General features: G+C 42.6%; 1 protein-coding gene and 1 long non-coding RNA gene across 5 annotated transcripts; one reads left to right on the plus strand and one right to left on the minus strand.

Moving 5' to 3' along the window:
• Positions 1–7,472, minus strand: LOC106977858 (uncharacterized). 2 transcript variants are annotated; one of them, XR_001430713.3, is made up of 4 exons: positions 7,194–7,472; positions 6,117–6,167; positions 2,840–3,010; positions 1–2,395 (listed from the first exon to the last, which is right to left on the minus strand). It is a non-coding gene; the product is annotated as an uncharacterized LOC106977858 (long non-coding RNA). The 2 variants fall into 2 exon arrangements; XR_003425864.2 differs by lacking the exon at positions 1–2,395 and having other exon boundaries at positions 2,634–3,010.
• Positions 2,900–26,759, plus strand: C1QTNF3 (C1q and TNF related 3). 3 transcript variants are annotated; one of them, XM_015075253.3, is made up of 6 exons: positions 2,900–3,032; positions 9,047–9,158; positions 11,170–11,324; positions 16,097–16,226; positions 21,487–21,586; positions 24,840–26,759. In XM_015075253.3, exons 1-6 carry the CDS (start codon positions 2,949–2,951, stop codon positions 24,997–24,999), a joined length of 741 nt encoding a protein of 246 aa, XP_014930739.1. In that variant the 5' UTR covers positions 2,900–2,948; the 3' UTR covers positions 25,000–26,759. The 3 variants fall into 3 exon arrangements, with proteins under 3 accessions (XP_014930739.1, XP_014930601.2, XP_014930679.2); XM_015075115.3 differs by having other exon boundaries at positions 2,949–3,251; XM_015075193.3 differs by having other exon boundaries at positions 2,949–3,212.
• The last annotated feature ends 664 nt before the right edge of the window (positions 26,760–27,423 follow it).

A 27,423-nucleotide genomic window follows, 5' to 3' on the forward strand; every position in this document is an offset into this window, starting at 1 on the left:
TGGAAGCTTCCCCACATGTTCTCTGTATGCATTTGCTGTGGCTGCCATAACAAAGTGCCACAAATCAAGTGGCTTGAACGAAGGAATTCATTGTCTCCTAGTTTGGAGGTTGGAAGGCTGAGGTCAAGTTGTCAGCCTGAATTGGTTCCTTCTGTGCTGTGGGGCGGGGGTGGGGGGGGCGGTTGGCAATCTGCTTCATGTCCTTCTCCCAGCTTCTGGTGGTTTGCTGGCGATTTTTGGTTTTCCCTGACTTGTAAATGCATCACCCCCATCCCTACCTTCATCTTCACACGACACTCTTCCTGTGTGCGTGTCTATCTCTGTGTCCAAATTTTTCCTTTATAAGAAGACAGTCAGATCTGGTTAGGGCCCAACCCAGTGACCTCATCTTAACTTGATCATAGACAAAGACTCTGTTTCCAAATAAAGTCATCTCAGGAGTATGGAGGTTAGGACTCCAACATCTCTTTGGGTGATATATAATTCCACTCATAGCCCTCTGACCTGATTCTGTGTGTGAGCCTTCTGGCTGTGATGAACCTGGCCTTCTCTCTGCAGCCAGCCTGTCACTGGTCTTCTGCTTTGCTGTAGGAAAGCAGGAGGATAGATGGATACATCTCCTAATGACCTCTTTCCAATTGTGTAACGTCAGGCAAGTCACTTTACCTCTCTGAGCAACCCCCCCCACCCCCGTTTCCTCATCTAAAAGATGGTAATAATAGGTTTGCTAAGAAAAGTCAGTGACCTAAAGCAAACAAGTATTTGGCTGGCACGCGGTAAATGCTCAACAAATTATAGATGTTATTTATTCCTGTTGAGTCAAGGAGAGGATGGGTCAGTGATTCCCTAACCCTGGCTGCATAGTAGAATCATCTCGGGGAACTTTTTCAAAACTGTTGGTGCCCTGGCCCCACTACAGAGTCTGACTCCATTGGTCTGGGATAGGATCCAGGCACTGATATCTTTAGAAGCTTCCTGGTTTAACAGGCAGCTGGGAGTGAGAACCACTAGAATAGTTGAAAGCATTGAAAACACCAACGGAAAGCCTCAATGCAGTTGAAAGTGAGAAGACGTTGGCTTGTAGCGACTTCGCTAGGTGGTCCAGGTGGTGGGAGCTGCCAAGGACAGCTCTCAGAAAACTTGGGAGTTAGGTGACCTGGATCGCAGAGCCATTTCTTGTTTCATGGTCTTCCTGTAAAATCGTTTCCAGGCCTCTCCGATAAGGGAGCATCCCCACTGAGACACTCCCCTGGGCCTTTTCCTCACAGTGACATTCCATCCGCCTGCTTGACCACAAGACCCAGGTGTTAACTTCCCCGGTCTGCAGCTCTGGGTCTGGTAAAGACATCCTCCGTCAGAGTTAATGCCAGATAACAGGGTTGATGTGCTATCCTCCCTGGGGAGACTTACCTAGGCGTGCTCATCACAGATCTCAAAGAATTCTCCAGTGAGGAGATTTCGGACTGGTAGACCTACGGGATGGGGACGGCAAAGCCTCTCATACTCCACTAGGTGGGAACTGCTCGCTTTGAATAAGCATGACTCACAAGGCCCCCACACTCGTGAACTGGAGAGCTTCTATTCTACAGAAAAATTCTCTCACTTCCCACACTGTGCCCAGGACCAGATTCCTCCTAAGTATAGATGTGGGCTCTAGGGACAGCTGTCCCAAAGAAGTGATACAACCAGCCTCAGTGGCTTTTGTTTTTCAGGTCCCTTTGCTGAGTAAGGAAGGCAGCTGTGGGTGGCTCTCCTGCCTCTCTTCTCTCTCCAGCTGCTCGATGTCACTTCATCATCAGGCCTGGCTTGTCCAAGGCTTGGCTTTCTTACAGTGCCACACTTGTCCCCTTAGCATCGGACACTTGCCTCTCATGGTCCCTTTAAGTCCCAGGGTCTCTGCAATTCTCGTGAGGGAGGGGGAGTGACTTTTTGTTCTGTGAGGGAATCAGTAATACTAAATGAAATGATATGGAAATAGAAGCAATTTTAATGACAAAGCTACATAAATTCCCTTAATTTATGATCATAAAAGTCAGGACTATCCATTTGCTCTTTGGCCAAATTAATAAAAGTGTAGCAAATAAAATGATAATTCTCTCCATTCCGATCTATTTGAGGTAGTGTTTGCTTTGGCACTTTCCATTTCTTCGCTTTTAATCAAGAATATGTCAGAAAGATGAGTAGCCTGAGCCAAACAGTCTTCTTTTAATACAAAACAGGATGTTGTATCTTCATCTGGCAATAACTGACTTTAATTTAACCTCGGCTTTTGGAAACACAAGGGAAAAGGAAATATAACCTGGGACTGGGAAATGCTTTTGCTAAATCCAGACGCTCTGAACCTGAAGCCAGCTCAGTGTTCTGGAGTCACCCAACTGCCTTCTGCTGCTGGTGTCTGAAAGGAGAAATGAGTTCCTTTAAGTGGAGCACAGTGGGGAAGCAGTCACTGTACGAGGAGAGTGCCAGAGCCCTCTTGATTGCCCTGAACCAGCTCCACGCCCCCTGCCATTTCTGACAGAATTGATCCAGTTAAGCCCGCATTTCCTGGCAAGCCTGAGGACAGGTTTTTCCAAAAGGCATCTCTGACCACGAAGACGCACGTCTAATCACAAAAGCAAAGCTCTGGACACACGTTCTCTGTTTCCAACTGGTCGTGTGTGTTTTCTTCACACGTTAACAAAAATGTGCCAAGGTGTGGCATTTATGAACCCCACCAACTGGGAGCTGTGCACACAAATCCGCCGGCCTGTGGGGTGGGAAAGGATGAATGGGGGCTGTCCTGCCCGGGGAGGAGGGCTGCTTCCCCTCTGGCATGCCTGCAGCCTTATTTATTACACACCGAAGTATAAAAGCGCCCAGCCGCCTGCAGCTCTCATCTCCAGCCCTGGCATCTGCCCGAGGAGCCTCGCCCGTCTTCTCCGGGAGGCTCTGGGGCTCTGTTGACAATCATGCGCGGGAGGCAGCTCGTCTGTTGGCACCTGCTGGCTTTGCTTTTCCTCCCGTTTTGCCTCTGTCAAGATGAATACATGGAGGTGAGCGGAAGAGCTAAGAAAGTGGTGGCGAGAATAGTGCAAAGCCACCAGCAGACTGGCCGTAGCGGCTCCCGGAGGGAGAAAGTGAGAGAGCGGAGCCATCCTAATACTGGGACTGTGGATAATAACACTTCTGCAGACCTAAAATCCCTGAGACCGGATGAGCTACCGCACCCTGAGGTAGATGACCTAGCCCAGATCACCCCATTCTGGGGCCAGGTACTCGGAATTCTCTTCTAAGGGGTTACTGTGAAAGCTTAATGAGTTTGGCTGTTGTTCTTGTTTCAGCTATGATTCTTAGGATCAGTGCTTTCTAGAAGTTTGCTAGACTGCTTGTGGGTGTCTTTCTGGGTTGCTCTGGGGGACCAGGGGGACTGTGGTCTCTGTTAGAAAATCAGCAGAGGACGTGCGGAGACAGAGTGTCCCCCAGGAGAAAGGAGAACGGAGCGGCGGGCTCCCTGCTGTGCTGTGACTTAGTTTCTTTCCTGCTCTCTTAGTGTGCAAAGTAGTGCTGACCTATGCAGATAGACGGATCTTTTGCAGATCCTAAGAGAGTTGGATTTTCTTAATCCTTCCCAGCAGGGAGAGGCTGCCCTTTGAGTTTTCCACTTTGATGTGTTAGTTGACTGTGACATTTCATGCCAGGCCTGTTTATTTGATTTATGGCAGTCTGGGTTGCTAAGCCTCTCTGTTCAGCCTGTGAACCAAAGAGTTAGAACAAAAAAGACTACATGTGTCCAAAAAAGCCAAACTTCATTGTGTGATTTAATGCCTGATAATCACAAAGAACTTGATTTATTTCCCTGGGTGTAAACTCGGCATCCAAGGAAACACCTTTAACTCTTTTGGGGGTAGTGCAGGAGTGAGGTAAGGTTTCAGTGTAGTGAATTGTCAATTGGTGAAACTCCATTTAATTAAAACATTAAGAACTGGACAAAATGGATATTGACTTACCTTCTCCACATCTAGTATGTTGAAATCAGATGAGGGGGACAATAAGAGTTACTTCAAATGATAGGAACTTTGAACAAAGAGGTTTTACAACAACAATTGACTGTGTCTTTGCATTAAATAGTCCCTGAAAAGGTTCATGCAGTTGAAATCTAAACCCGTCCTATCACAGACTGAAAAGTCTGGGTTGAGGCTGGAGATATGATCAGCCTGAAATTCCACACATGATCAGCTATAGATCTGGGGCTAACTTGGGACTTCTTCTTCTTCTTCTTTTTTTTTTTTTAAATCAGGGTTGAACTTTTTTTTTTAACGTTTATTTATTATTTTTGACAGAGAGAGTGTGTGAGCAGGGGAGGGGCAGAGAGAGGGAGACACAGAATCCGAAGCAGGCTCCAGGCTCCAAACTGTCTACACAGAGCCCAATATGGGGCTCGAACTCACAAACTGTGAGATCAAGACCCGAGCTCAAGTCGGACGCTCAACTGAGCCACCCAGGTGCCCCTAACTTAGGACTCCTAACTCAACAGCACAATGCAGAATCCCAGACTGTTCCATGAGGCTGTGTCAAGAAAAAATTGTTTCTGTAAGGAGTCACAAAAGAAATAACTTCCAAATACAATCTTATTTTCAAAGGCCACTTTTAGAGATTGTCCTTTCATTTGATGATCCTTTTTCTTTTTTTAAGTAACCTACATCCAATGTGGGGCTCGAACTCACAACCCCAAGATCAAGAGTCACACACTCTACTTATTGAGCCACCCAGGCCCTGCCCCATCCGACAATCTTTTGGCCAGGGGGTGACTAATGCTACTTTGTATTTCCTTTGTGGTGAAGATATTTTCATTTTTGTCCAAGCCTTGACCTGGCCTTTCCATTTCAGTGGATGGGATCTTTGCTGGGCCCTTCCTGGCCTTCGCTGTGTGAGCCCCCAGACGCAGCAGAAGGCAGATGTAGGCTATCGTTTGTTGTTATTTCTTGGCAACCAACACCCAGAAGGCCACTGGAATCCAAATTACATTTCTACTTTGCCCTACCTTCTGGTGGGAGGCAGCCAGCATGCTGGAGTCAGATGCAAGAGGATAAAAAGTCACTTTCTGGCTTTTTTTTTTTGAAGTCAGAGGGGCTTTTGAACTCTCCTGGGCTCCAGACGTATCTTCAAAACCAACCGACAGACAGACAGACAGACAACCTAATAGGAGATACTGAGGAGATTTAGACTCACTGATATTCTGGAGATCCTCGATAATGACGTGCCTGCCAATGGGTATGGAGACTCACACTGCATTTCAGGTTTTACTGTGTTCCCCTTCTTCCCTATGTCCCCCACCTCTTTTCTTTTTTCTTTTTCTTCATTCATTCTCCCACCAATGATTTCCTGGGCCCCTACTATGCGCCAAGCTTTACGATGGGAATAAATATGTCCAAGCCTATGTCCAGACAGTTCTGCAGGGCTCTCTGAGGGATAAATGAACAGATAATTGAATACCATATGATAAACAAAATCTCTGCAAATAAGGCATTTGGGGAGAAAGTGTCAGAGGGGTGGTGGCCGCTGAGTTGGATCTCAAAGGTGAGACAAAAAGGATGGTTACCCATACAAGAAATACAATTTAAAAATATGTGAGACAGCAAAGCCTGGGAGGAATGAGTGTGGCTGGAGCTCCTGAGCTGTGGGCAGAAAGCGGGATGATCTTAGTGCCAGCCCGGAAGATTCTGTTGGCCGGTTAAGGAGCTCAGACCTTAGTTTGCCATCGAAAGTTGTGTTTGTTCACAGCAGGGCAGTGAGGTGATCTGGTGTGTGTTCTAGAAAGAGGACTCTGGCCATGGGCTTTGTGGTGGGTAGAGTGTGCAGAGATCAGGGGAGAGGAGACTTGGTCTTTCTTTCCCTGGCAGTTTCTTCTCTGCAGTTCTTAGTCAGTCACCTTTATCAATCTCCCCTCCTTCTCATGGATGCTTTCTCCCCTTCTTTCCACCTCCCTCCTCCTTTCTCTTCCCTCTTTCTTCCAGTAAAGAAGGAGCTGTGGGCTTTCTTTCTGAGAAGTCACTCACTAAGAGCAGAGCTCAAATCTGAGTAGCTGCCCCATCACCTTCATCTATAAAACGTACAGAACTTGTCTTAGAGACACCTACCTCCTCCCATGGTGCTCAGTTTTGTGTCTTTGGCTTTCCAGTTGGACCTGCCTAGGAGAGATGGTAAGAGGGAGATATGTAGTGACTCCCCAGTATGTAATTCTCCCTTACCTAGGTGATAACCTCTGAGTGAACACATCCCATCCAGCTTGGTCGAAGAGTCCCTCAAAGGCTCACAAGCACTATTCCATTGGATTGAATTTTGAAAGACCAGGCCAGAGGAACATGTTGTGAAGGACTCTCAGGAGATGCCCAGCTAGTAGAAACCAGAAGACCCTCCCTGTTGGGGTGGCAGCTCTCTGCTTTCAAGGCACTCCTAAGTAGCTTGGGCACACACCCCAGTCCTAGTGAGCTCTGATACTGAGCAGTCCTAACTCCTGGAGCTAACTTCTCACACCCAGACACTCAACTTTAAGAATAAAATCTTTCTGGAGCACCAGGGTGGCTCAGTCGGTTTAGCATCTGACTTCAGTTCAGGTCATGATTTCACAGTTCATGGGTTCAAGCCCCGTGTTGGGCTCTGTGCCAAAAACAGCTCAGAGCCTGGAGCCTGCTTCGGATTCTGTGTGTCTCTCTCTCTCTGCCCCTTCCCTTTCCCACTCACACTGTGTCTCTCTCTCTCTCTCTCAAAAATAAATTAACATTTACAAAAATTAATAAAAAAAAGAATAAAGTCTTTCTAAGCCATTATTGGAGGGTTTGGAAAAGACCTTAGTATCTTTGCTTGCTTTCAGAGCTGGAAAGAAACTTCATGACCATGTTACCCAGTGCCCTAATTTAGTAGACAAGAAAAATGATGCCTGGTGGGAGGGGGGTGGGGGGGCGGGCAGTGACATCACTAAAGCCACACAGAACTGAGATGGGAGTTCTGGTTCCAGTACAGCCATCTTCCTAACATTCCTAACATCTCAGTGACTCAACTCTGTTCTTTAATGGGTCCATGTCAGGATTTTCCCTCCTTTCCCCTCCCTTCTTCTTCCCCAAAGCCCATTATTGGCAGAGCCTTGGATTTCTTGGAACTTAAAAAGCTGTATTTCACATTAGCAAAATCATACCAGGAAATTATGGAATACTTACTTCTCACATTGCATCCTTGGATTGGAAGGTGGGGCGGCACTGTGGTGTCTGGATTTCCAAGCGTCTGAACTTGCCCGTCTCAGACCACCTCCTTTAGCTGATTTTTGTTTCCTTCACCAGTTTTACAAAACGTTTTTACAGACTCCCATATCTGGCCAGTGTGGAGTCTGGGGGGCAGAAGACGAGACGGGGGGTTAGCTTCAAATTGTGGTCCCTGATCACTTGAGACTGGAGCTCTGAGCTGTTGCAAGAGAATGCTTGGGCTGGCTGTTCTGCATTTTCCCTGAATGGCTTGGTGGAAGGCTTTAGGAAAAAGAAATGAAGGAGTGAGGAAAGAGTCCAAGACTGTTTTTGATTAAAAAAAAAAAGAAAAAGAAAGAAAAGAAAAAAAGCAAAGTCTAAATGTGCAGCAATGCAAAGCCTTGACTCACTTTTCTGCTTGGATTTCTAGTGATAGAGAAAATGTGAATTTTAAAACCTTCCTTTCCCCCACCCCCCTCTTTTTCTCTCTCTCTTCCTTTTCTAATGAATCCTTTAGAAACAACGTGCTGTTTTCAAAAGACCATTGAATTATAACTCATGTCTAGGAAAGTTTCCACGACTATTCTGCATGATATAATTAAAAAACAAGTTACCAATTTAATGACACACTAAATCTTATAAGCAAATCTAACTCTCCCGCTAGAGCTATAGCTCCTTTACCTTAAGCACAGAGTTTAGAGATTTTTCTTTAAATTTTTTTTTTACATTTATTTATTTTTGAGAGACAGAGAGAGACAACGTGAGCAGGGGAGGGGCAGAGAGAGAGGGAGACACAGAATCGGAAACAGGCTCCAGGCTCTGAGCCATCAGCCCAGAGCCTGACGCGGGGCTCGAACTCACGGACCGTGAGATCGTGACCTGGCTGAAGTCGGACGCTTAACCGACTGTGCCACCCCGGCGCCCCAAGTACTCATTGAATATTGGCTTGAACGATGTGAAAATCATTTAAAATTTTGAAGTGAAATATGAAACAGAACATGAGGTTAAATACTTATTATCTTTTTTTTTTTTTTTTTTTTTAGAGAGAGAGAGAGAACACTAGCAGGGGAGGGTAGAGAAAAAGGAACAGAGGATCCAAATGCTGATAGCAGCAAGGTGATGCTGGGCTTGAACTCAGGAAACATGAGATCAGACCTGAGCCTAAGTCAGATGCTTAACCAACTGAGCCACCCAGGTGCCCCTTAGTTGAACACCTATTCAGAGGGAGTTAAAGTTGTTTCAAGATGTACATAATGAATACAAATTTACTGGACTAATGAACGCTTTGTTTCCGTAATTTCCTAAGGCAATTTAAGTGTGCGGTGGCCGAAAAGGTAGCATTACAATTCAAAATTTCTAAGAACCCTTACCCCAGTATCATGAATATAGAAAGTCTTAATAACCATCTTTGAAGTTGATAATATAATTCTTATCATTTGAGAGTCATCTACTCAAACAAGCTACATGCGAGGGTGCTGGCAGCGGGGAAAGAGAGGGGTGCCTTCACATCCACTCTGAAGGGGTCTCCTCTTTTGCTGTCACTGGTAGCCTCAAGACAGTCTTCCCAGAAATCCTGCCCCACCCCCTGCCAACACCACACTCCTTCCAGAAAGCATGCCTTTCTTTTGACCCGCTGGCTTCCTTGTCCTTTGAGTCATCAGCTCCCTTTAGCTACCCTGCCATTCGAGTTCCCATGCCACACCATCTTTTCTGATGTTGTTGTAGGGTGTTTGGAGTTTAACTCACCCAAGGGCTGAGACCAGAGGAAATTCACAAATCCTAATTACTCCCAAGTGCCATTCTCTGAAACTTTTCTTTGTATCTTTTTAAAGTCTCCACAAACCGGAGGACTGCCCCCAGACTGCAGCAAATGTTGCCACGGAGAGTACAGTTTCCGAGGCTACCAAGGCCCCCCTGGACCGCCCGGCCCCCCTGGCATTCCAGGTAAGGATGAGAAAGAGGAGGCACTGTTGCCAGTCTAATTGTGCACTGTGCCAAAATAGGAGTCAAGGTGAATCTAAATAATTTGGGTTCACTTGCGTGTGGTCCAAACAGCGTGCGTGGAAATCCAAAAGAGAGTTTGGGAGAGCCCTGGATTTATTAAGCCAATTAGGTGGAACAATACACTATCAAATCCATAGAATTTATTTTTTATCCCGCTTGCAGAATCCCAAAGGTGTGAAGAGCTCTGGGGCACCAGATTCATTGGGAGCGGGGGTTCTTCACCAGCATGGAGTACAGAACTATGCGATCTTATTTGGACATACTCTTGTTTCAGTGTTTCTGCCACAACGTGCTTCATGCTACCATGCGCTAACTTTCAGGGAACTTCCGAAGTGAAGGTGCGGAGGAGATGCGCGCCTGTCGGTCTGGTTAGAGCCATCTCCATCCACAGTACCATTTGCTGAGCCACGCATCCTTCTATCTGATTCTATGTCCAGCTAAGTTTTTCTTCCCTGAGCCTCAGAATCTGTCCATGTTTAGTTCTTTGTTGACTTTCATGCCTCTCTTGGGCTCATGGGAACATTTTGGGCTCTGGTACCACATAGTGGCATGGGAAATGCTGTTGGGCTCCATTCAGCCATCCTACTCTACTGAGTGTGCCCCAGGCACAGAGCCTCTGAGAACTGGCTAGTATCTGGGGTCAGCCAAGGAAAGGGTAGCCTAGATTCTCTAGGTTCCCAGATCCATCTGAGGATTATTTTCCTCTTCCCCTACCCCTTCCTGGGCTAGGACTTTTTTTCAGTGTTTGACAGAAGTCCGCTTGCTCTCCTCTAACTTACCCTCATTGATATTAACATTTATCAAATGAGGTTTAATTTTTTATGTACTTTTGAGTACATAAAAGTAGCTTCTCTTATGAAACCAAATCTAAAATGAGAAAACATTCTGTTAGACTTTAAACTATGATTACTGTCTTGGAATCTATGTCATGGGATGTCAATGGTAGCAGCCAGCAGGTGCAGTAATTGTGGATAGAGAATATTCAGACTCCTCTAAAGTATTCTGAGGGCTAAACTCTTCCGAGCTTACAGAACAGGCTGGCCTTGGCCAAATATTTCCCAATCAGAATGGCTTTGTTAGTCCATTGACTTGTAAACACGGCCAAAGTTTGTTTATCTGGAAGGATTGCAAGCCTGGCATAATAACTGACCAAAGGTAGCATGGAAAATAATCAGCAAAAGGGTGTAAAATTTAACAAGTATAAAATAAAGGAAGACTAGTAGGAATTGTCTCTTAGTGGCAAAGAGTTGAAATCATTATCCAAGTCTTGCTTTCAAAATTATTGTTAAAATTTTTAGCAATGATTTTACATTCCCTCAGTTGTAAAAGTGGTATGTGTCCTTTGTAGAAAAATGCAAAGAGACAAAAAAAGATACATGGCATGATACAAAAGCCAGTCATGTTCCATCCATTCAGGAAAAAAAAAGTGAAATATTTTTATGTAATAGTTAAATATTATTTATACCTAACATCATTCTATCTCTATTGATTCATAACCTTTTAATCTTAAAGTGTCTGAATATTATTAAATATTATTAAATATTTTTCTTTAGCATTCTTTTTCTGTGACTATATAGCCTTATTTATTGGATGTATTTTTTTTTATTTAGCTCTTCCAGTATTGGTGGACACTTAAGTGGTTTCTGATCTTTGCTATTATAAATGATACTTTGATAATTAGTCCTCATAAATTCTTCATCCAATTCCTGCTTTATGAGAAAAACAGGCTCTGGAGACTTGATACCTAAGAAGGCTGTCTTCAGTGTCCCATGTGGAAGAAATCCGATTTGATGATGACCCCTTGGCTGTGTTCAGGATTGCTTTCAAATGGTCTTCTTTTACAATTGAGATTGAACCTTTATGAAGAAAGGGTCTGCATTTGTATAAAAATAGAAGGTGGGTGTGAGTGATGGAGGCTTTCTCCTGTGATGATGTCTGCTTGTAATTTCAGGAAACCATGGGAACAATGGCAATAATGGAGCCACTGGCCATGAAGGGGCCAAAGGTGAGAAAGGAGACAAAGGTGACCTGGGGCCACGAGGGGAACGGGGGCAGCATGGCCCCAAAGGAGAGAAGGGCTACCCAGGGATTCCCCCGGAACTGCAGGTAAATCTCCTTGCGCACATCTATGTGTGACTTTCAAACTGCCCTGACCCTTCCAGTGCAGAAGTCAGAAGGCCTGAGTACTTCTTCAAGCCCTCAACCAATGGCCAATGGCCAGTATGCCTCTGGCTTTACTCAACGCCCCCTATCCCTCCCCGCCCCTGCCCCCCTCAGGCAGCCTGTGTTGTTCAAAGAGCATTTTGAAATCATTCTTAGGAAGGCATTTAAGGTTGAAATTCAACAACCTTCATGGACCAAATCCATGGGCAGCCCTGAGTATCAACTAATCTCCCATTTTCCAAATCAGAAGATGTGTTAAATAAAAAAGGTTTTTTGGCAACTCAAATATACAAATCTTTAGATGTATAAATAGAATGGTCAAATGTCTACTTACAATATCTTATTTATTAGTTTTGTTACATTTATCAATTCAAATCACATATATGGATACTAATATGTAAGTATTCTCTATCAACTCAAGACTTTGTGGCACAGTTTTTATTTAAACTTTTCAATCTTCTTTATCAGTAGAGACATTTTATTTTTAAGTCATCCACCCTAGATTTAGATTAGACTTGATGATATTCATTTCAGTTTAAAGTGTTTGAATCTATTTATGAGGCTATAACTGGATAACAGCTTAAGTGCTCATTTGTCTATTTATTTCTCTTTTAAGTGATGTTCAAAATTCTAGTTGCCAATAACATCTAAAATTTGCAAATGTAAGATTATGTCACCAAGAAAATGACTAAATCTTGGGTATTTATTTATTTTCTGGCTGATATTTTTTAAATCGATTTTTCCAAGGGATTCCTATCAACATTGAAAACAGTTTTTACTAAAGTTGTTTTTGGCTGATATGAAATATGACTGTGGTTAAGATAAAATACAGGTCTTCCTCAACTTATGATGGGGTTACTACGAGAAGTAAGGGAGATGATTCATTTTCAGAAATACCAAATAAAAACTATGCTGTCTAATTAACAGCAGATTTACAACCTATTGGAAATATGTACGACCCTCCCCCACCCCCAACAATGGAGTTCCAAACCCTTAGACACTTCACTTCCCCTCTCCTTTTCACGGGTTTATTTTCATGGGCTTTGCCATAAGCGCTAAAGAATAAAGGGAGGAGGGACTGAAAGTTCCTGCATCACCTCAGGGAATATAGTTTGTTCCAATCAGACTACTCCTTGCCCTACATGGGCATAGGTGACGTCCAGGGGAGGGTGTAACCTCTGTAGTGCTCAGCCAATGAGGAACCAGGAAGGGACTTGCACGCTAGGAGATAAATTGCCTGCTGTAACTGCCCCAAGTGTGCCTGCCTATCAGACATCTGCTCTTGCAAGAACATTGAATAAAGCTTCGCTTCACTGTGCTCTGAGTCTCCATCCCTCCTTTGATTGAGTCAACAGGCTTATTGCTAACAGTTATGTCAGATAAACCCATTTTAAGTTGAAACATGGTAAGTCAAAAGTGCATTTAATCGGTGCCTGGGTGACTCAGTCAGTTAAGAGTCTGACTCTTGTCTCAGCTCAGGTCTTGATCTCAGGTCTTGATCTCAGGGTTGTGAATTCAAGTCCCATGTTGGACTCTGCACTGGGCATGAAGCCTACTTTTAAAAAATGCACTTAATACACCTAACCTACCAAAAATCATAGCTTAGCTTAGCGTACCTTAAACATGCTTAGAACACTTCCATTAGCCTATAGTTGGGCAAAATCATGTAACACAAAGCCTATTTTGTAATAAAGTGTTCACTATCTCATGTAATTTATTGGATACTCTACTACAAGTAAAAAAAAAAAAAAAAAAAAACAGAACGGTGTGTGGGTACAGAATGGCTGTAAGTGTATCATCGGTTGTTGATCCCCTGTCCAGCATCACAAGAGAGGATCTGCCACGTGTTCACAGCCCAGGGAAAAAAATCTAAAATCAAAATTTGAAGTACGGTTTCCACTGAATGTGTATTGCTAGTGCACCATCCACAGGGTGCCCGGGTGGCTCAGTCAGTTAAGGCTCTGACTTTGGCTCAGGTCATGATCTTGAGGTTTGTGAGTTCCAGACCTGCGTGGGGCTCTGTGCTGATAGCTCAGAGCCTGGAGTCTGCTTCGGATTCTGTGTCTCCCTCTCTCTCTCTGTCCCTTTCCTGCTCACACTCTGTCTCTCTCTCTCTAACATAAATAAACATTTTAAAAAAAAGATGAAAAATTGTGCAGTGGACCCATCAAAGGTAGGGGCCTGTGTGTCATTGAGAGAACATACCATAGCATGAGAGACTTTTAAAGAACCAGAATATAGAGACTTTAATCTGAAAGATCAATTGGGGGGAAAACTTTGCCTTTTGTTTGGGCATATCTGGTAGTTGTTTGACCGCAGACAAATTCCATCAACTTTCTGGGCCTCGTGTTTTTTAAGTTGTAACCCGAGAGGTCTTTTGTGTTTCTCTAACTGCTTTGGGGGTTTTGTCACTTGTAAATGAATGCTGTTTATTGATTTTAGCAACCTGGGATCAATGTGCTGGCAAAAATTTACAAAGAAGCCACATGCCATTTGGCCAGGTAAAGGGTGTCCAATAAGATGGATGATTAACATTCCCAAAGATAGAAATTCTAACTCCAAACCCGTGACGGTTACACAATGGCCAGGGAGCCCTGACGTAGCCAGTTTGGTGGAGCCTATTTTAGGCAATTATAAAACTACTCCATCAACTATTTCACCCTAAAACTACAATGTATCATGGTGCCTGGGTGGCTCATTTGATTAAGCGTCCAACTTCGGCTCAGGCCATGATCTCACAGCTTGTGGATTTGAGCCCCACGTCGGGCTCTGTATTGACAGCTCAGAGCCTGGAGCCTGCTTCAGATTCTGTGTCTCCCTCTCTCTCTCTACCCTTCCCCCACTCACCCTCTGTCTCTGTGTGTGTCAAAAATAAATAATCATTAAAAAAATAAATAAATAACTGCAATGTACTAATTGGGAGAAATACCTTCACATGTTTTAAAGGAGGACTTATAGAGGAGGGTCGATTGGCCTCAGGCAGCATGTAAAGAAGGGTGACTTCCAGGCCCCTTCATTCTTATTTCCAAGTCCCTCCTCTGGTGTCACCCCTACCTTCCCCTTCCTCTGTGTCCAGGGCCCTCATGCTGTCTTTTCCGACTGTTCAGATCCTTTCCGTGTTCATTCTCCCAGGCCTGCTTTCAGAGCAGACCCCTGAGTCTTTCAGAACTTCAAATTATTCACTCTCTCTCTTCTCTCACCCCCTCCCTTAAAACTCCCATTTTATGAAGACAGGTGGTCCCAGCAAGTTAAAGAATGTGTTGATCTGACTCACACTCAGTTAAAACGACTCCTTTGGATGGGGGATTGGCAATAGGTTTTTGTTGTTGTTGTTGTTGTTGTTTTTAATGTCTATTTATTTTTGAGAGAGAGAGGCAGACAGAGGATCCAAAGTGGGCTCTGCACCGACAGCAGAGAGCCCGATGTGGGGTTTGAACTCACAAACCACAAGACATCATGACTTGAGCCAAAGTTGGTTGCTTAACTGAGCCACCCAGGCACCACTGGCATTGATTTTCAAATGTGACTGGCCAGTAATGGTGGAATTCCAGGGTGGGGGGTTTTCTTACATCACCAAATATTTGTCCTACATCAACGGGGTGTCCTACAGTGCAACTCAGTTCTGACACTACCTGCTTGGAGACAGCACCAGAGTCCAAAGTTAAAAGCTCAGCCCAGCAAGACTCACCGCCCCCGCCCCCACCCCCGCCCCCAGCCCCCACTTCAGATGCTACTCGCAAATTCAGGTTGTCATCTCTGCTTCTGACAGTCTGGCTATGGAGGAGAGGTTCCAACAACCCCTTCCTTAGGATCAGTTCATTTGCTAGCATGAACTCAGAGAAACATTCTACTTACTCAGTCACTGCCTTTTATAATTCAGGAACAGCCAGATGAAAGAGATGCTTCGGGCCAGGTTTGGGGAGTTTCCATGTCCTCTCAGAGACCGAGGGCCACTCTCCTGCCCCTTCACGTGTTCGCCAACGTGGAAGCTCTCTGAACCCCTTCCTTTTAAGTTTTATGGAGTCTTCATTGCACTGGCATGTTTGATTAAATCGCAGGCCCCTAGTGATTGAACTCAACCTCCAGCCCCTCTGCCCTTCCTGGATGAGAGGTGGGGCCCAAAGTTTCTAATCACGTGGGGGGCTTCACTGGCAAACAGCCCCCATCTTTAGGTTGCCTAGGGGCTTTGCCAAAGTCACCTCATTAACATCACAAAAGACCACCTGATTTCTCTTAACACTTAAAATATTCGGATGGTTTCAGGAACTCTATGCCAGAAGCCAGGACAAAGAAAAAAAATGTGTATTTATTATAAATCATAATATCACAGGTATTTTGGGGAAAAAATAACATAGGTGAGCAAAATTAAAAGGTTATCTGGAAGCAGGCCTTCTCAGATCCTTTAACATGCTCATGTGCATTTAATAACTATAAGTAGATTTCATCCAGATTTTCCCGGTATTAGGATTTTAATATTTCAAAAAGCCTTTAGAAGTTCAATACTCCTTGAAACACATGGTGAGAACTGTTGATATATAATATCATTTTAATGGCTGCATAGCATAAAAATGTTAGAAATTACTGTGATTTATTTAATTCTTTCTCTGTTTATTTCCAATCTAGCTAGTACAAAGAATGTTGAGATAAACTTATGTTTGTAAAAACCTCATTCCTTTAAGGTAAACTTCCTATTAACTGCCCAACTCTTTCCTTAGATTGCATTCATGGCTTCTCTGGCAACTCACTTCAGCAATCAGAACAGCGGGATTATCTTCAGCAGCGTTGAGACCAACATTGGAAACTTCTTTGATGTCATGACTGGTAGATTCGGGGCCCCAGTATCAGGTGAGATGTAAAAATAAATGAATGACCGAGTTAATCAATCTAGCAATCTGGATGGAAGGAAAGAAGGAAGGAAGGGAAGGCGGAGGGAAAGAAAAGGGTGAAGGGAGAGGAAACAAAGAAAGGAAGACACTTAGAGAGTTGAGAATTCTTTGATTCTGGTGAAAACAATCCGCCCATATATGGATTTCTGTTGGATTTCACAGTAAATGAATTAGAATTCAAAAAGACGAGGATGCTTTACAAAAAAACGATAACCATGGTTACTAAGGTTTTTTAACTCTTATTTGAACTGAAGCAAATAATCCCTAAGAGGGCATTTAAAAGTCCTAAGATCATAATTCTCACAGTTTAATGTGCCATAACAGTATCCTCCCATGCCACTGTCCTGAAGAGGGCCTGATCCTTTAAATAATTTTTACTTAAATTTTTAAAATTTCTTGAGCACTTCTGTATTTGTTTCCTATTGCTGCTCTAATGAATTACCATAAACTGAGTGGCTTAAAATGACACAAAATTATTCACTTGTTAACTCTGGAGGCCCGTAGTCCAGAATCGGTCTGACTGGGCTGATGTTAAGATGGAGGCAATGCTTCTTCCTTTGCTAGCTGGCCTCTTCCAAGCCTGAGAGGCTGTCAGCGTGCCCTCTCTGTGAGCCACATGGTTTCCCTCTCCCTTCTACTGTCAACATCCCCTCCTCTCAGATGCTGACCTCCTGGGCTCTCAAGGACAGCGTGATTACCTTGGGCCCACCTGGGTAATTGGATAGTCTCCCCATCTCAGGATCCTGAATTTAATCACACCTGCAAAGTCCATGTTGCCATATAAGGTACCATTCACAGCTCCTGGGGATTTTAGGACAAGGGCCTATTCAGAAGCCAACATTCAGCCCCTATAACTTCCTTACTTTTGGGCACCACAAGCTGATCATTCTGGGCTTTTCCTGCTGTCCTTTCAATACATGGATGTAAGCCTTCTTTTTGCCCTGAAAAGTTCCTTTGAATTATATTTTTAAATATAGATATAAATACTATTTTTTCTTATCGTTGCACTTAAGTGGGGTAGCATCAGGAACAGTCTGACTTGTGTTAGGAATCAGGCAATACGTGGGCATAGTGCCTATGGGATATTTTTAAAGCATAATAAGACCAATTAAAAGGTAACTCCATTTTTATTGTCATCATAGTCCAGCAATTCTAAACAATGTCTATGATAAAATACTCCTCCCCTTTGGGGTTGACCACTCACCAGCAGCCTCCCAACTCCGTCCCCCTGCATCTTAGTAGACCTACCACTGGTTAACTTCGTAAGGACTCTAATTATAGTCTGTTGGTTTTATTTTTAACTTTTCTTAGTCTGTCTTCTGTATCTTTTATTTTCTCTAACCTCTTGCTGCTCTTTAGTTCCATTTCATGTTGTTTGCTTTTCTGTCACTATTCTTTTTTTTTTTTTAATGTTTGTTTATTTATTTTTGAGAGAGAGAGAGAGAATGGGAATCCCAAGCAGACTCTGCACTGTCAGCACAGAGTCCAGTTTGGTGCTCAAACTCGTTAACTGTGAGACTGTGACCTGAGCCAAAACCAAGAGTCTAAAACTTAACTAACTGGGCCACCCAGACACTCCTCTATCACTAGTCTGCATGTCCTTAATTACATAATCTGAGGATGGATTTTCCTTTTTGCTTCTTCCAATTTCTTCTGTCCTGTTTCTGTGATACTTTCTTTACATTTTCTGTTTTACATTAACCCTTAGTCCCAATTTGTAGTTCCTTCTCTTGTCTGGATATTTCTGCCATGAGTTCTTACATTCTGTTCATATTCTTTCATAGAGGGATTTGCTTCATTAACATATTTTAAACTCATGTTGGAGTATTTAGTTACATTTCCCATCCACTACATGACAACATTCTTCTTGGTGAGTATTCTTCCACTCTTGGTAGCTTTTGCTCTTCTTTTCTACTTTCTTTTTTTTTTTTTTTTTCAACGTTTATTTATTTTTGGGACAGAGAGAGACAGAGCATGAACGGGGGAGGGACAGAGAGAGAGGGAGACACAGAATCGGAAACAGGCTCCAGGCTCTGAGCCATCAGCCCAGAGCCTGACGCGGGGCTCGAACTCACGGACCGCGAGATCGTGACCTGGCTGAAGTCGGACGCTTAACCAACTGTGCCACCCAGGCGCCCCTCTACTTTCTAAAATTAGCTGATGGTTGGATGAGTTGGATTTTCCTAGACCAGTACATGCAGTAGTTTCTCAGGAAGGGGGAGGGACCCCAGCATACTTCCAGGCTTGGTAACTCAATGGTCCCCTCTCCTGGCACCAAGGGATTCACTCTGTTCTTTTCAGGATGGAACTTCTGTGTGTTTTCTCTGTGTGGCCACTTTTCCTCTTCCTCCCCAGACAGCCCTGGGTCTTCGAAGACTTCTGAAACCAGCCTTGCACTTCTGGTCCTCTTGCCTTTAGGAGCCTTATTTTTGCTGGTGGATTCTGAAATCTGTCACTTCAGGACCACTTCCCGCACGTTTTGTACTTTATCTAGCAACCCCACCCCTACCCCCCACCAAACATAACTCCGGCTTCATCTCGGCCCTGCTCATAAGAGCTTCTTTTCAGCACTTGTACTTCAGAGTGACCCTTCTCCATCAGGGAAGGTACTTTTTCTGGAACTGAGGTCTGCTGCTGCTTGGCCCTCCTCAGAACTCCCTGCCAAGCCCCATGTTGCCTCCATGTGACTCTGCCTGTTGTCTGTTGCATTCGACAGACTTACAAGTATCTAAGTTTATGGATTTTTTTTCAGCCTCCTAGTTTTACGGAAGATGGATTCTTTCTGGTGTTTGTTTTCAGTTTTCCTTATTTCTCTATATGGTATCCAGAAAGGAAAAGAAGAAAATTCTGATAAATGCAATGGCCGTGTTAAATTTGATGCAAGTGTTTTAATGCCTTTCTTTTTCTACCCAGTTAAACTCAGAAACAGACATAAAAACGATAGAAGCAATCTTTCATCACATTTCAATCAGTTTTAAACCTTCTTATATGATTTTCTGCTCTGAAGGTTTATAAATTTCCTATAACTATTTTGTTAAACACTCTTCTGTGCTGTAATTCCCATAATCACCTAGATATGCTCAAAGCTTCCACTGCTCTCAAGGGCTTTATAATTGAAGCTCAAAGATTTAGTAGTTTTTTCAGAACTCTCTGGGGCTGGGCATAATTCTAATGGTAACAACCATCATTGGTCTTTCACTTTAAAACTCATCCAATAGATTACAAAATGACCATTTTATACTTTTCAGCTTTGGGAGGGACGAGACAGAGAAGGCTGATTTTTGCAATTACAGTAATGCAAAGACCTAAAAACTGTACTGTAAGTGTATTGCCTCACATCTTCAGTATCTTCCCCTGCAGAAGGAAGCCATATGTGGATATAATATGTATTCACTTTTATATTTCCACCTCTAGGCGTTTCATTTATTCCCCATCTAATTTCTTAGTCTGCTCTTTCTAAAATGCTTCTGCAATCTATTTTGTATAGTAGTCATTATTTTTTCAGGAAAACTAATATTGTTTCCTGTCATTTTGGTTTCAGCTTTATCTTCTAGAGGCATTAGAAATTGTCACAGGTGTGCATGTGTGTGTATCTAATAAGAAGTTTTGTACAATATAAAAACCTAAACACATATAAACTACTTTGTTTGAGTCCTCTAATTCTAATCTGACTTTCCTTTTCATCTGTGAACCAATCTCTAGGCATGTGAATGGATAGGACTGAGTTTTACACCAGTTCCTTTATTTTGAGTATATTGAATATGTGAGCCTGGTGCTAAATGAAGCATAATCACACTTTTTCACTTGGTTCAACTTGAGTCAAAAGCAGGTGGTTCAACATGGTGTCCTTACAGCTTCTATCTTACTTAATTGCACCTTTGATAAGGAACATACAACTGTGTAGTACTATTTTTTTTTTTAAAGATGTTTCTGGGGTTTTCCCTTACAAGGCTTGCTGCTATGGTCTGATTGTGCCCCTCCAAAATTCATTCGCATTGAAAACCTTGGGCATGGAAGGTTGGCATTCAACTTGGGCATTGAAAACCTATTGCACAACTTATTGGTGTTAGGAGGTAGGGTCTTTGGGAGGTGATTACCTCACAATGGTAGAATTGTCATGAATGGGATGAGTGCCCTTATGAAAGAGGCCCCACAGAGTCCCCTAACCCCTTCTGCCATGTGAGGATACAATCAGGAGTCTGTAGCCTGGAAGAAGACCCTCACCTGACCATGCTGGCACCCTGGTCCCTGACTTGCAGCCTCTAGAACTGTGAGAAATAAATTGCTGTTGTTGTAAGCTCCTTAGTCCGTGACACTTTGTTATAGCAGCTCACGTGGGCCAAGACGAGGTCATCAGTTTAAAAATGTAGCATGGAAATCCATAAGAGCCTGATGATGTGTATTCATTATCTTTCCAAACGCACTCTCAAATCCCACATCATTTGGAGTTAGGAAGATTTTCCTTTTTGCTCATCTCTCTGCTTTTGGATTCTCTTAAATCTTTCAGTGAAGGTATTTTCTACACTGGCATGTAGGGTGTATCAGGCCATATTAAGTTCCTTTCTGTTAGGTGGCCTAGAATCTTACAAGAAAACTCACATCTCTTCAAATATGTTCGTCCTTTACAAGTGAGAAGGATCCATATTTTTAGTAGCAAGGTCATGCTGCTGAGTAATGAATAACACGATAATTTACAAAAACTATTTCTTCAGAGCTATTAGTATTATCTGTGCTATAATACTTATCTTTGGCTAACATCTCTGTGATGAGTCTACTCATCCATTGTAATGCTACACTTGGCTCATTTTGTTAGGCTACAGAGGTCATGTGTTCATCCATGCAGGGCTATATGCCTTGTCTATATGAGTCCTGTGGCAGGTGCTAATGATAGTTGATCTATACCTAGGAATAGCATATACTTCACTGTAAGCACGCTATTGGGAAGAGGAGGGAGTGAGATACAGCCCAAATTACTCCATCCTTTAAAGACTTTGTGGTCTTATTAAGGACACACAGTGCACACACTGGGAAGGTCTCAAAAAGTTTAAAGTACCGTGAAGATGAGAACAGACAAAGGAACACTCATACAAATAAAGGCCAAGAAGAACCTACATGCCATATAGAATATAAACAAAAAATGTGAAGTCATGTGGCATATGTCTCGGTCCTCAATGTACAAGACATTAATATAAATGTGGATAAATACCTGCCTTTTTCAGGTGTGTATTTCTTCACCTTCAGCATGATGAAGCACGAGGATGTTGAAGAAGTATATGTGTACCTCATGCACAATGGCAATACAGTCTTCAGCATGTACAGGTGGGTGGTCGTCTCTATCACAGTCTCATCCATGCCACCACTGCTTGCTCAAAGGCTGGCAAGTGCCAGGGAGTGTATAGGAATCAACAGAGCCTGACATGAGCCTTGTGACTACTGAGAGTTCCTATATACTAATATATGGCCCAATTATAATTACTATTTGGGAAGAAATAAATCTTATAAACCTGAGGATAAGCAGGTTGATAAGAGGCCTTGAGCTAATTACTAACAATACTCCCCATAACTAATCATTTGTATTCTTTTCTTAACTCATAATTTCTTTTCTTCTTTCTCAGCCCTTTCCTCTGTTTTCCCATCCTCCCACCCCTTTTGCCAGAGTTTAGCCCTATTGATGGTCTTCTCCACCATCTTCCTTAGCTGGCAGAGTAGACCCCTCTCTTTTGGCTGTGCTACCACTCTGATATTTATCCTAGAGTTCCTTGTAAAAAAATTACTTTTTTTAAAAAAAGTTTATTTATTTATTTTGAGAAAGAGATTGTGTGTGCACACAGGTGGGTAGGGGTCAAGAGAAAGAGGGAGGGAGAGAATCTCAAACAGGCTCCACACTGTCAGTGCGGAGCCTGTTGTGTGGCTCAATTTCAGGAGCTGTGAAATCATGACCTGAGCTGAAATCAAGAGTCCAATACCTAACCGACTGAATCACCCAGGCATCCTTAAAAAAAGTACTATTTTTAACATTTATTCATTTTTGAGAGACAGAGTGCCAATAGGGGAGGAGCAGAGAGAGCGAGAGGCACAGAATCTGAAGCAGGCTCCAGGCTCTGAGCTGTCAGCACAGAGCCCAATACGGGGCTCAAACCCACGAACCGGGAGATCGTGACCTGAGCCAAAGTCAGTTGCTTGACCAACTGAGCCACCCGGGCGTCCCTAAAAAAATTACTTTTAAAAAGAAATATTACAACTTGTTCTGATATAAGCTTAGTGTGGGGGAAAGAGGCAGAGAACCAACATCTTTCCCATAACTAAGTGGGTGGTGAGTTATCTATCAAAAACACTGTGGTTACTATCTAACCTCTGTCATTTTTGAAAACTTGGGAGGAATGCCATTTCTTCAGGAGCCTGGCCTCTGGTGCAAAGATGTCTTTGAAAAACCAAAAGAGAGAAAGACGAGTAGGTGAAATTACTGCAAAATAGAGACCCAGAATATGCTAGCTCACACAAGGCAGAGCTCTGTGTGGCTTGACCAGATCTAGGATGGGAAACGACAAGGCAGACAAGGTACAGGAGGGATTTCGTGGCTGTTGGGAGGGAGGTGCTCCATCTGGGTTTTCAGGGACACAGAGTGGTGAGAGCAGTTCGCCTGTAAAACTGACTTTCAAATTCTCGTTGGTCATGGTCATTGCCACAGTCAGAAGGAGAAAAGAGCAACAGGCTTGTGAAAATTTTTACGCATCATATATTCTATTCAGAGAACAGAGACACATACTTCCCCATCCCTAACTCCCCCCAACCAATGCAAGGATGGCAAGGAAACATAGAACTCCTCCTGTGGAAGCAGGGAAATGGAGTCTGGTGAACAGCTAGGCTTCTCTGCCCCTCTGGCAGAGAATTCAATAGAATTCTTCCTACATTTAGAATATATATCTTCCCACCTCCATCCCTAAGGAAGACAGCCTAAACTGTAGTTCATGCAACTGACTCCAGGCCCTGAGTCTTAGGAATGAACAATTCTTTTCATCACATAAGTCTCTTGGCTATTGTTTTTTTTTTTTTTTAATGTTTATTTATTTTCAGAGAGACAGAGAGTACAGGTGCATGGGCTCGAGAGCTTGTGCTCATGGGAGAATGGCAGAGAGGGTGGGAGAGAGAGAATCCCAAGCAGGCTCCACACTAGCAAGGAACCCCATGCAGGGCTTGATCTCTCACCCTGAGATCCTGACATAAGCCAAGATCAAGAGTTTGACACTTAAACAACCGAGCTACTCAGACGTCCCTTGGCTGTTTTCTCTTCGGTCTCTGATTCTGTCCTCTGGGAGGATCTTCCTTATTTATTTGTCTCCATGGCTACATCTAAAAGATGAATAGATTTTCCCTGGGGTCTTTCACAGCCCAATTCCTGCCGGTGCAAATTTGAGGGCTAAGAGTATTTAGTCAAACACCCCAAGCCCTTTGTAAGCCAGGTTTGAGTAATATCATTTCCTCAGACACTTAGCAGCCTTTTGTGCTATTTGCTGCCAGTCAGTTACATGTGTTGGTAAACAACACCCAACATTCTTTTCTTGACAGATAGTTTTTCCGTCTGTTATTTCCTTGACTCCTTATCTTCATGCCTTTCTGTCTTGACTAGTGGTGGCTACCACAAGGCCTTCTAAAACAATAGATTTGGGTAGAAAGGCAATATTTTTAATCCATTAGGTTATGTCACAGGCTGTGTCTATCAGATTAAATGAGAGATCTTAATAGGAAACATCAATTTTACCTCTGCTCTTTCTGGTATAAAAGCACTTGGCTTTTCCAACCCTGTTAGGCCTCAACTTTCTAGACTCACCCTTTCTGCTTCCTGTGCTTCAAACATGTCAGTTCTCATCTTTTGTAGAAACATCTCACTAAAAGCAGCAAAGAGAATTTTGGCTTTTCCAGTCACTTCCTTTCTTAGTGTATAGGCTTGATAGGCATAAGGTCTGTCTTCCATGTTATCAGATGTTTTCCTAAATGTTTTGCCACAGCACAACATGGATCTACAGTTTTCAAGCCCACAATATTTGTTTCCTCAGTGCTCTCTGCCTGACCATGAGCAAACACAGCATATTTTAGTTTATATTTTAGTTTAATTTAGTTTATAACAGAATGCTCCTTCAGTACCAATAAGTTAGGGTAGACTAAGCTGCTGCAACATTAACCCAATGGCTTAAACATAATAGAAATCCCTTTTCTTCTCATTGAACAGTCCAGAGTGGTTGTTCCAGGTCAGGGCAAGTGAGAAAGAGTTTGCCTCTACCTAGTCTTCAAGAACTCAGGCTATAATACTTTGCTTCCAAGGTCATTCTGGTCATTGTCATTAGCATTCCACACAGTCATAATGAGGAAGAGGCAAGGAGAGGTGTTTGTGAGAATTGTATCGGCCAATCCTTTTAGTGGTACATGTCATTTCTGTTCACATGCCATTTAGAGAACTTAGTCACAGGACGTCAAATGCATGAGAGTCTGGGGGAGAAGGGAAGGACATATTTTGGTAAACAGGTGGCTATCTACTGCAAAGACTAAGTGGCTGGTGCCTTTTTTTTCCTTACAGCTATGAAACAAAGGGGAAATCGGACACATCCAGCAACCATGCAGTACTGAAGCTGGCCAAAGGGGATGAGGTTTGGCTGAGAATGGGCAATGGCGCTCTTCATGGGGACCATCAGCGCTTCTCTACCTTTGCAGGCTTCCTGCTCTTTGAAACCAAATAAATACATGAATAGACCAGCTCTACTTTTGGGAAGACTTATGGCTAAGCTGGTATTGGTATGAGCTGAAGGACATTAGAGTTGAGGGTTCTACTCAGGAGCTCAGAAGAAGAATCCACAAAATTGTCTTCCCAAGTGACCTTGACTAATATACTCAGCACCTTTACTCTTCCCTAGGCACCTAAAAAAAATTCCCTTCTTGATACAGGTTGGAAATAATTTTCCTCATCAAAGAATTCATTTGCAAAGAATTTGGCTACTCCGTTTTTAATTTAATAGCAACTTTCGGGAATTCCTGAGGTTTGAGGCTCATCATTCTTTATAACGTTTCAAGGAATAGGGTGCAGTGATTATGATGGAGCCAGCAGGAGCAAGGGCACTTGCCAGGACCAAGTTACCAGAAACATTTGTAAAGCCTAGACTGGGAAGTAACACTTTGATCCAGTGGGTCAATTTTTATGAATGAAGTATAGATATTTTTAGTAACTCTAGATAGCTTTTAGATAGGAAAAGTATTCATAACGCCCATAAATAATGGACTCCTCCTTTTTTATAAGGATACTGCTGTAATTAAATCTGGATTTGTAATGGCTTGTATTTTTGGATATAAAATTTTCTCATGATCCAAAATTGAGTTTATCAGGTCTGACTTATTATATTGACTTTTTTTCCATTGAGTTTCTTAGATTAAAATAGATCTTTGTTGGTTCTGGCCTGCAGAACCAGTTGAGGTGAGCTTAGATCCACATATACAGATATATGTGAAGTTCTCCCTCAGCTTAGAAATTACCCCAATAAACTTTACACACACTGACATGTCATTTCAAGGAAATGTAAACTCAGTTATATACAGTCAAACTAATAGATGCAAAATACAAGGGCATTCCATTTAGAAGACATAAAATAAAATCTCTTAACCTTTTCAAAAATAAAAAATGATATGACTTCTTTGATTACCATATTTAAGCAACATTTATAAAGCAGCTGTGCTCCTTGACTTTTGCCTATCCCTCCCCAAAAGGGATAAGTTCAGAAGATAGTACCCCAAACTGGTTTCTTTTAAGCAAAGAAAGTATCATTGGAATATGTGTTCACCCTGAGGTCAAATCACATTTAAAAGGCACTAGAGAGATGCCTTTCTGACAAATATCACTTAATGAATTCCCTTGGAAGCAATTAGCCCTTGACTAATTTTCTGTAACAATTTGAATTTCCACAAAAGCTTTTAAACTGTGGGTTTAATTGTATTGATTACCTCCTACAGCTGGAAGCAGAGAGAATTAAGTAGGGCTGCCCTATTAACTAACTTAGTGGGCTCCTTGCTCCGTTCTTTGACCCTTTCTTTTGATCTATAAACATTTTAAAACTCTTTTCCTGACCAATACAAGCAATGCTATTTTAAAGTGACTGGATATTAGCCAAAATGTGCTTGACTGGTTGATAATGTCTTCGTGATTTTGTGTGTATGTTCCCTGCCATCCCTGGAGCTGTGGGTGTTGAGGTTTACTGTTTCTAAACATCATAAATATTTTGTAAAAGTGTATTGCCAATAGATATTTGAATTTTGCATGTTGCCCAAAGAGATTTCATTTCTAAAGAACACATACCATTAACAAACTGCCTTAGAAGAAGATATTGGCTTAGCTTTAGATACAACTAAGGCAAGAAAAATGTAAAAGCATTGTGTGGAAACAAACATACTTTTGTTAAATGTACTGTTTTATAAGGTCCTTAATAAAGTTGAATAGCCATTTGATTGTAAATCATCATGGTTTGTTAACACAAAGCTAAAATATTTTCATGCAGATGATGTAAACAGCCATACATCAATGATACGGGCACAGAACTTATTATCTACAAAATACTCCACTTTTCAGTTATTCCATTGTTCTGACTTCAACCCTCTGCAACTTCATGATATTGATGTTTGGAGGTCCTTTCATGAAATCTGAATATCTCTAAGGGGACAGGATCTTTATCACATACATGAGGTCTTACTATGTTGATGTAAATTCTAATTTTTTTCTTAGTAGAGACTCCCGGTTGCATTGCAGTCAGGTGGAAAGGACTTTATTCAGTCTTGCAGATAGGTCCCAGGTGGAAAAAAGAGTGATTTTTTAAGGAATGTGGGAGAAGGCCAAGATTGACTGTTTTGCAATTTACCCATGACCAGAATTGTATCTGGAAGATTGATTTTACAAGTCTTCATTAAACTGAGGCCCTAAAAAGGCGATGGTAGGTAGGTATTGTCTAAGTAACCAACTTTAAAAAAAAATCCCGATTACCTTTTTCACCGTTCTACGCCACCCTCCACCATCTCCCCTCTGCAAATCACTAGTTTGTTTTCTGAATTTGTCTCTGGTCTGTTTTGTTTGTTCATTTGCTTTGTTTTTTACATTCTACATCTAAGTGAATTATTTATCTTTA

The sequence above is a fragment of the Acinonyx jubatus genome, chromosome A1 (genome assembly GCF_027475565.1).
Source record: "Acinonyx jubatus isolate Ajub_Pintada_27869175 chromosome A1, VMU_Ajub_asm_v1.0, whole genome shotgun sequence".
Lineage (NCBI taxonomy): Eukaryota > Metazoa > Chordata > Mammalia > Carnivora > Felidae > Acinonyx > Acinonyx jubatus.

Excerpts from the sequence above, each read along its gene's own strand:
- C1QTNF3 (XM_015075115.3), top strand. The coding sequence starts at position 2,949 with ATGCGCGGGAGGCAGCTCGTCTGTTGGCACCTGCTGGCTTTGCTTTTC. Across the intron at positions 9,159-11,169 it reads CGGCCCCCCTGGCATTCCAG|GAAACCATGGGAACAATGGC; the intron begins GTAAGGATGAGA and ends TTGTAATTTCAG. Across the intron at positions 16,227-21,486 it reads ATTCGGGGCCCCAGTATCAG|GTGTGTATTTCTTCACCTTC; the intron begins GTGAGATGTAAA and ends TGCCTTTTTCAG.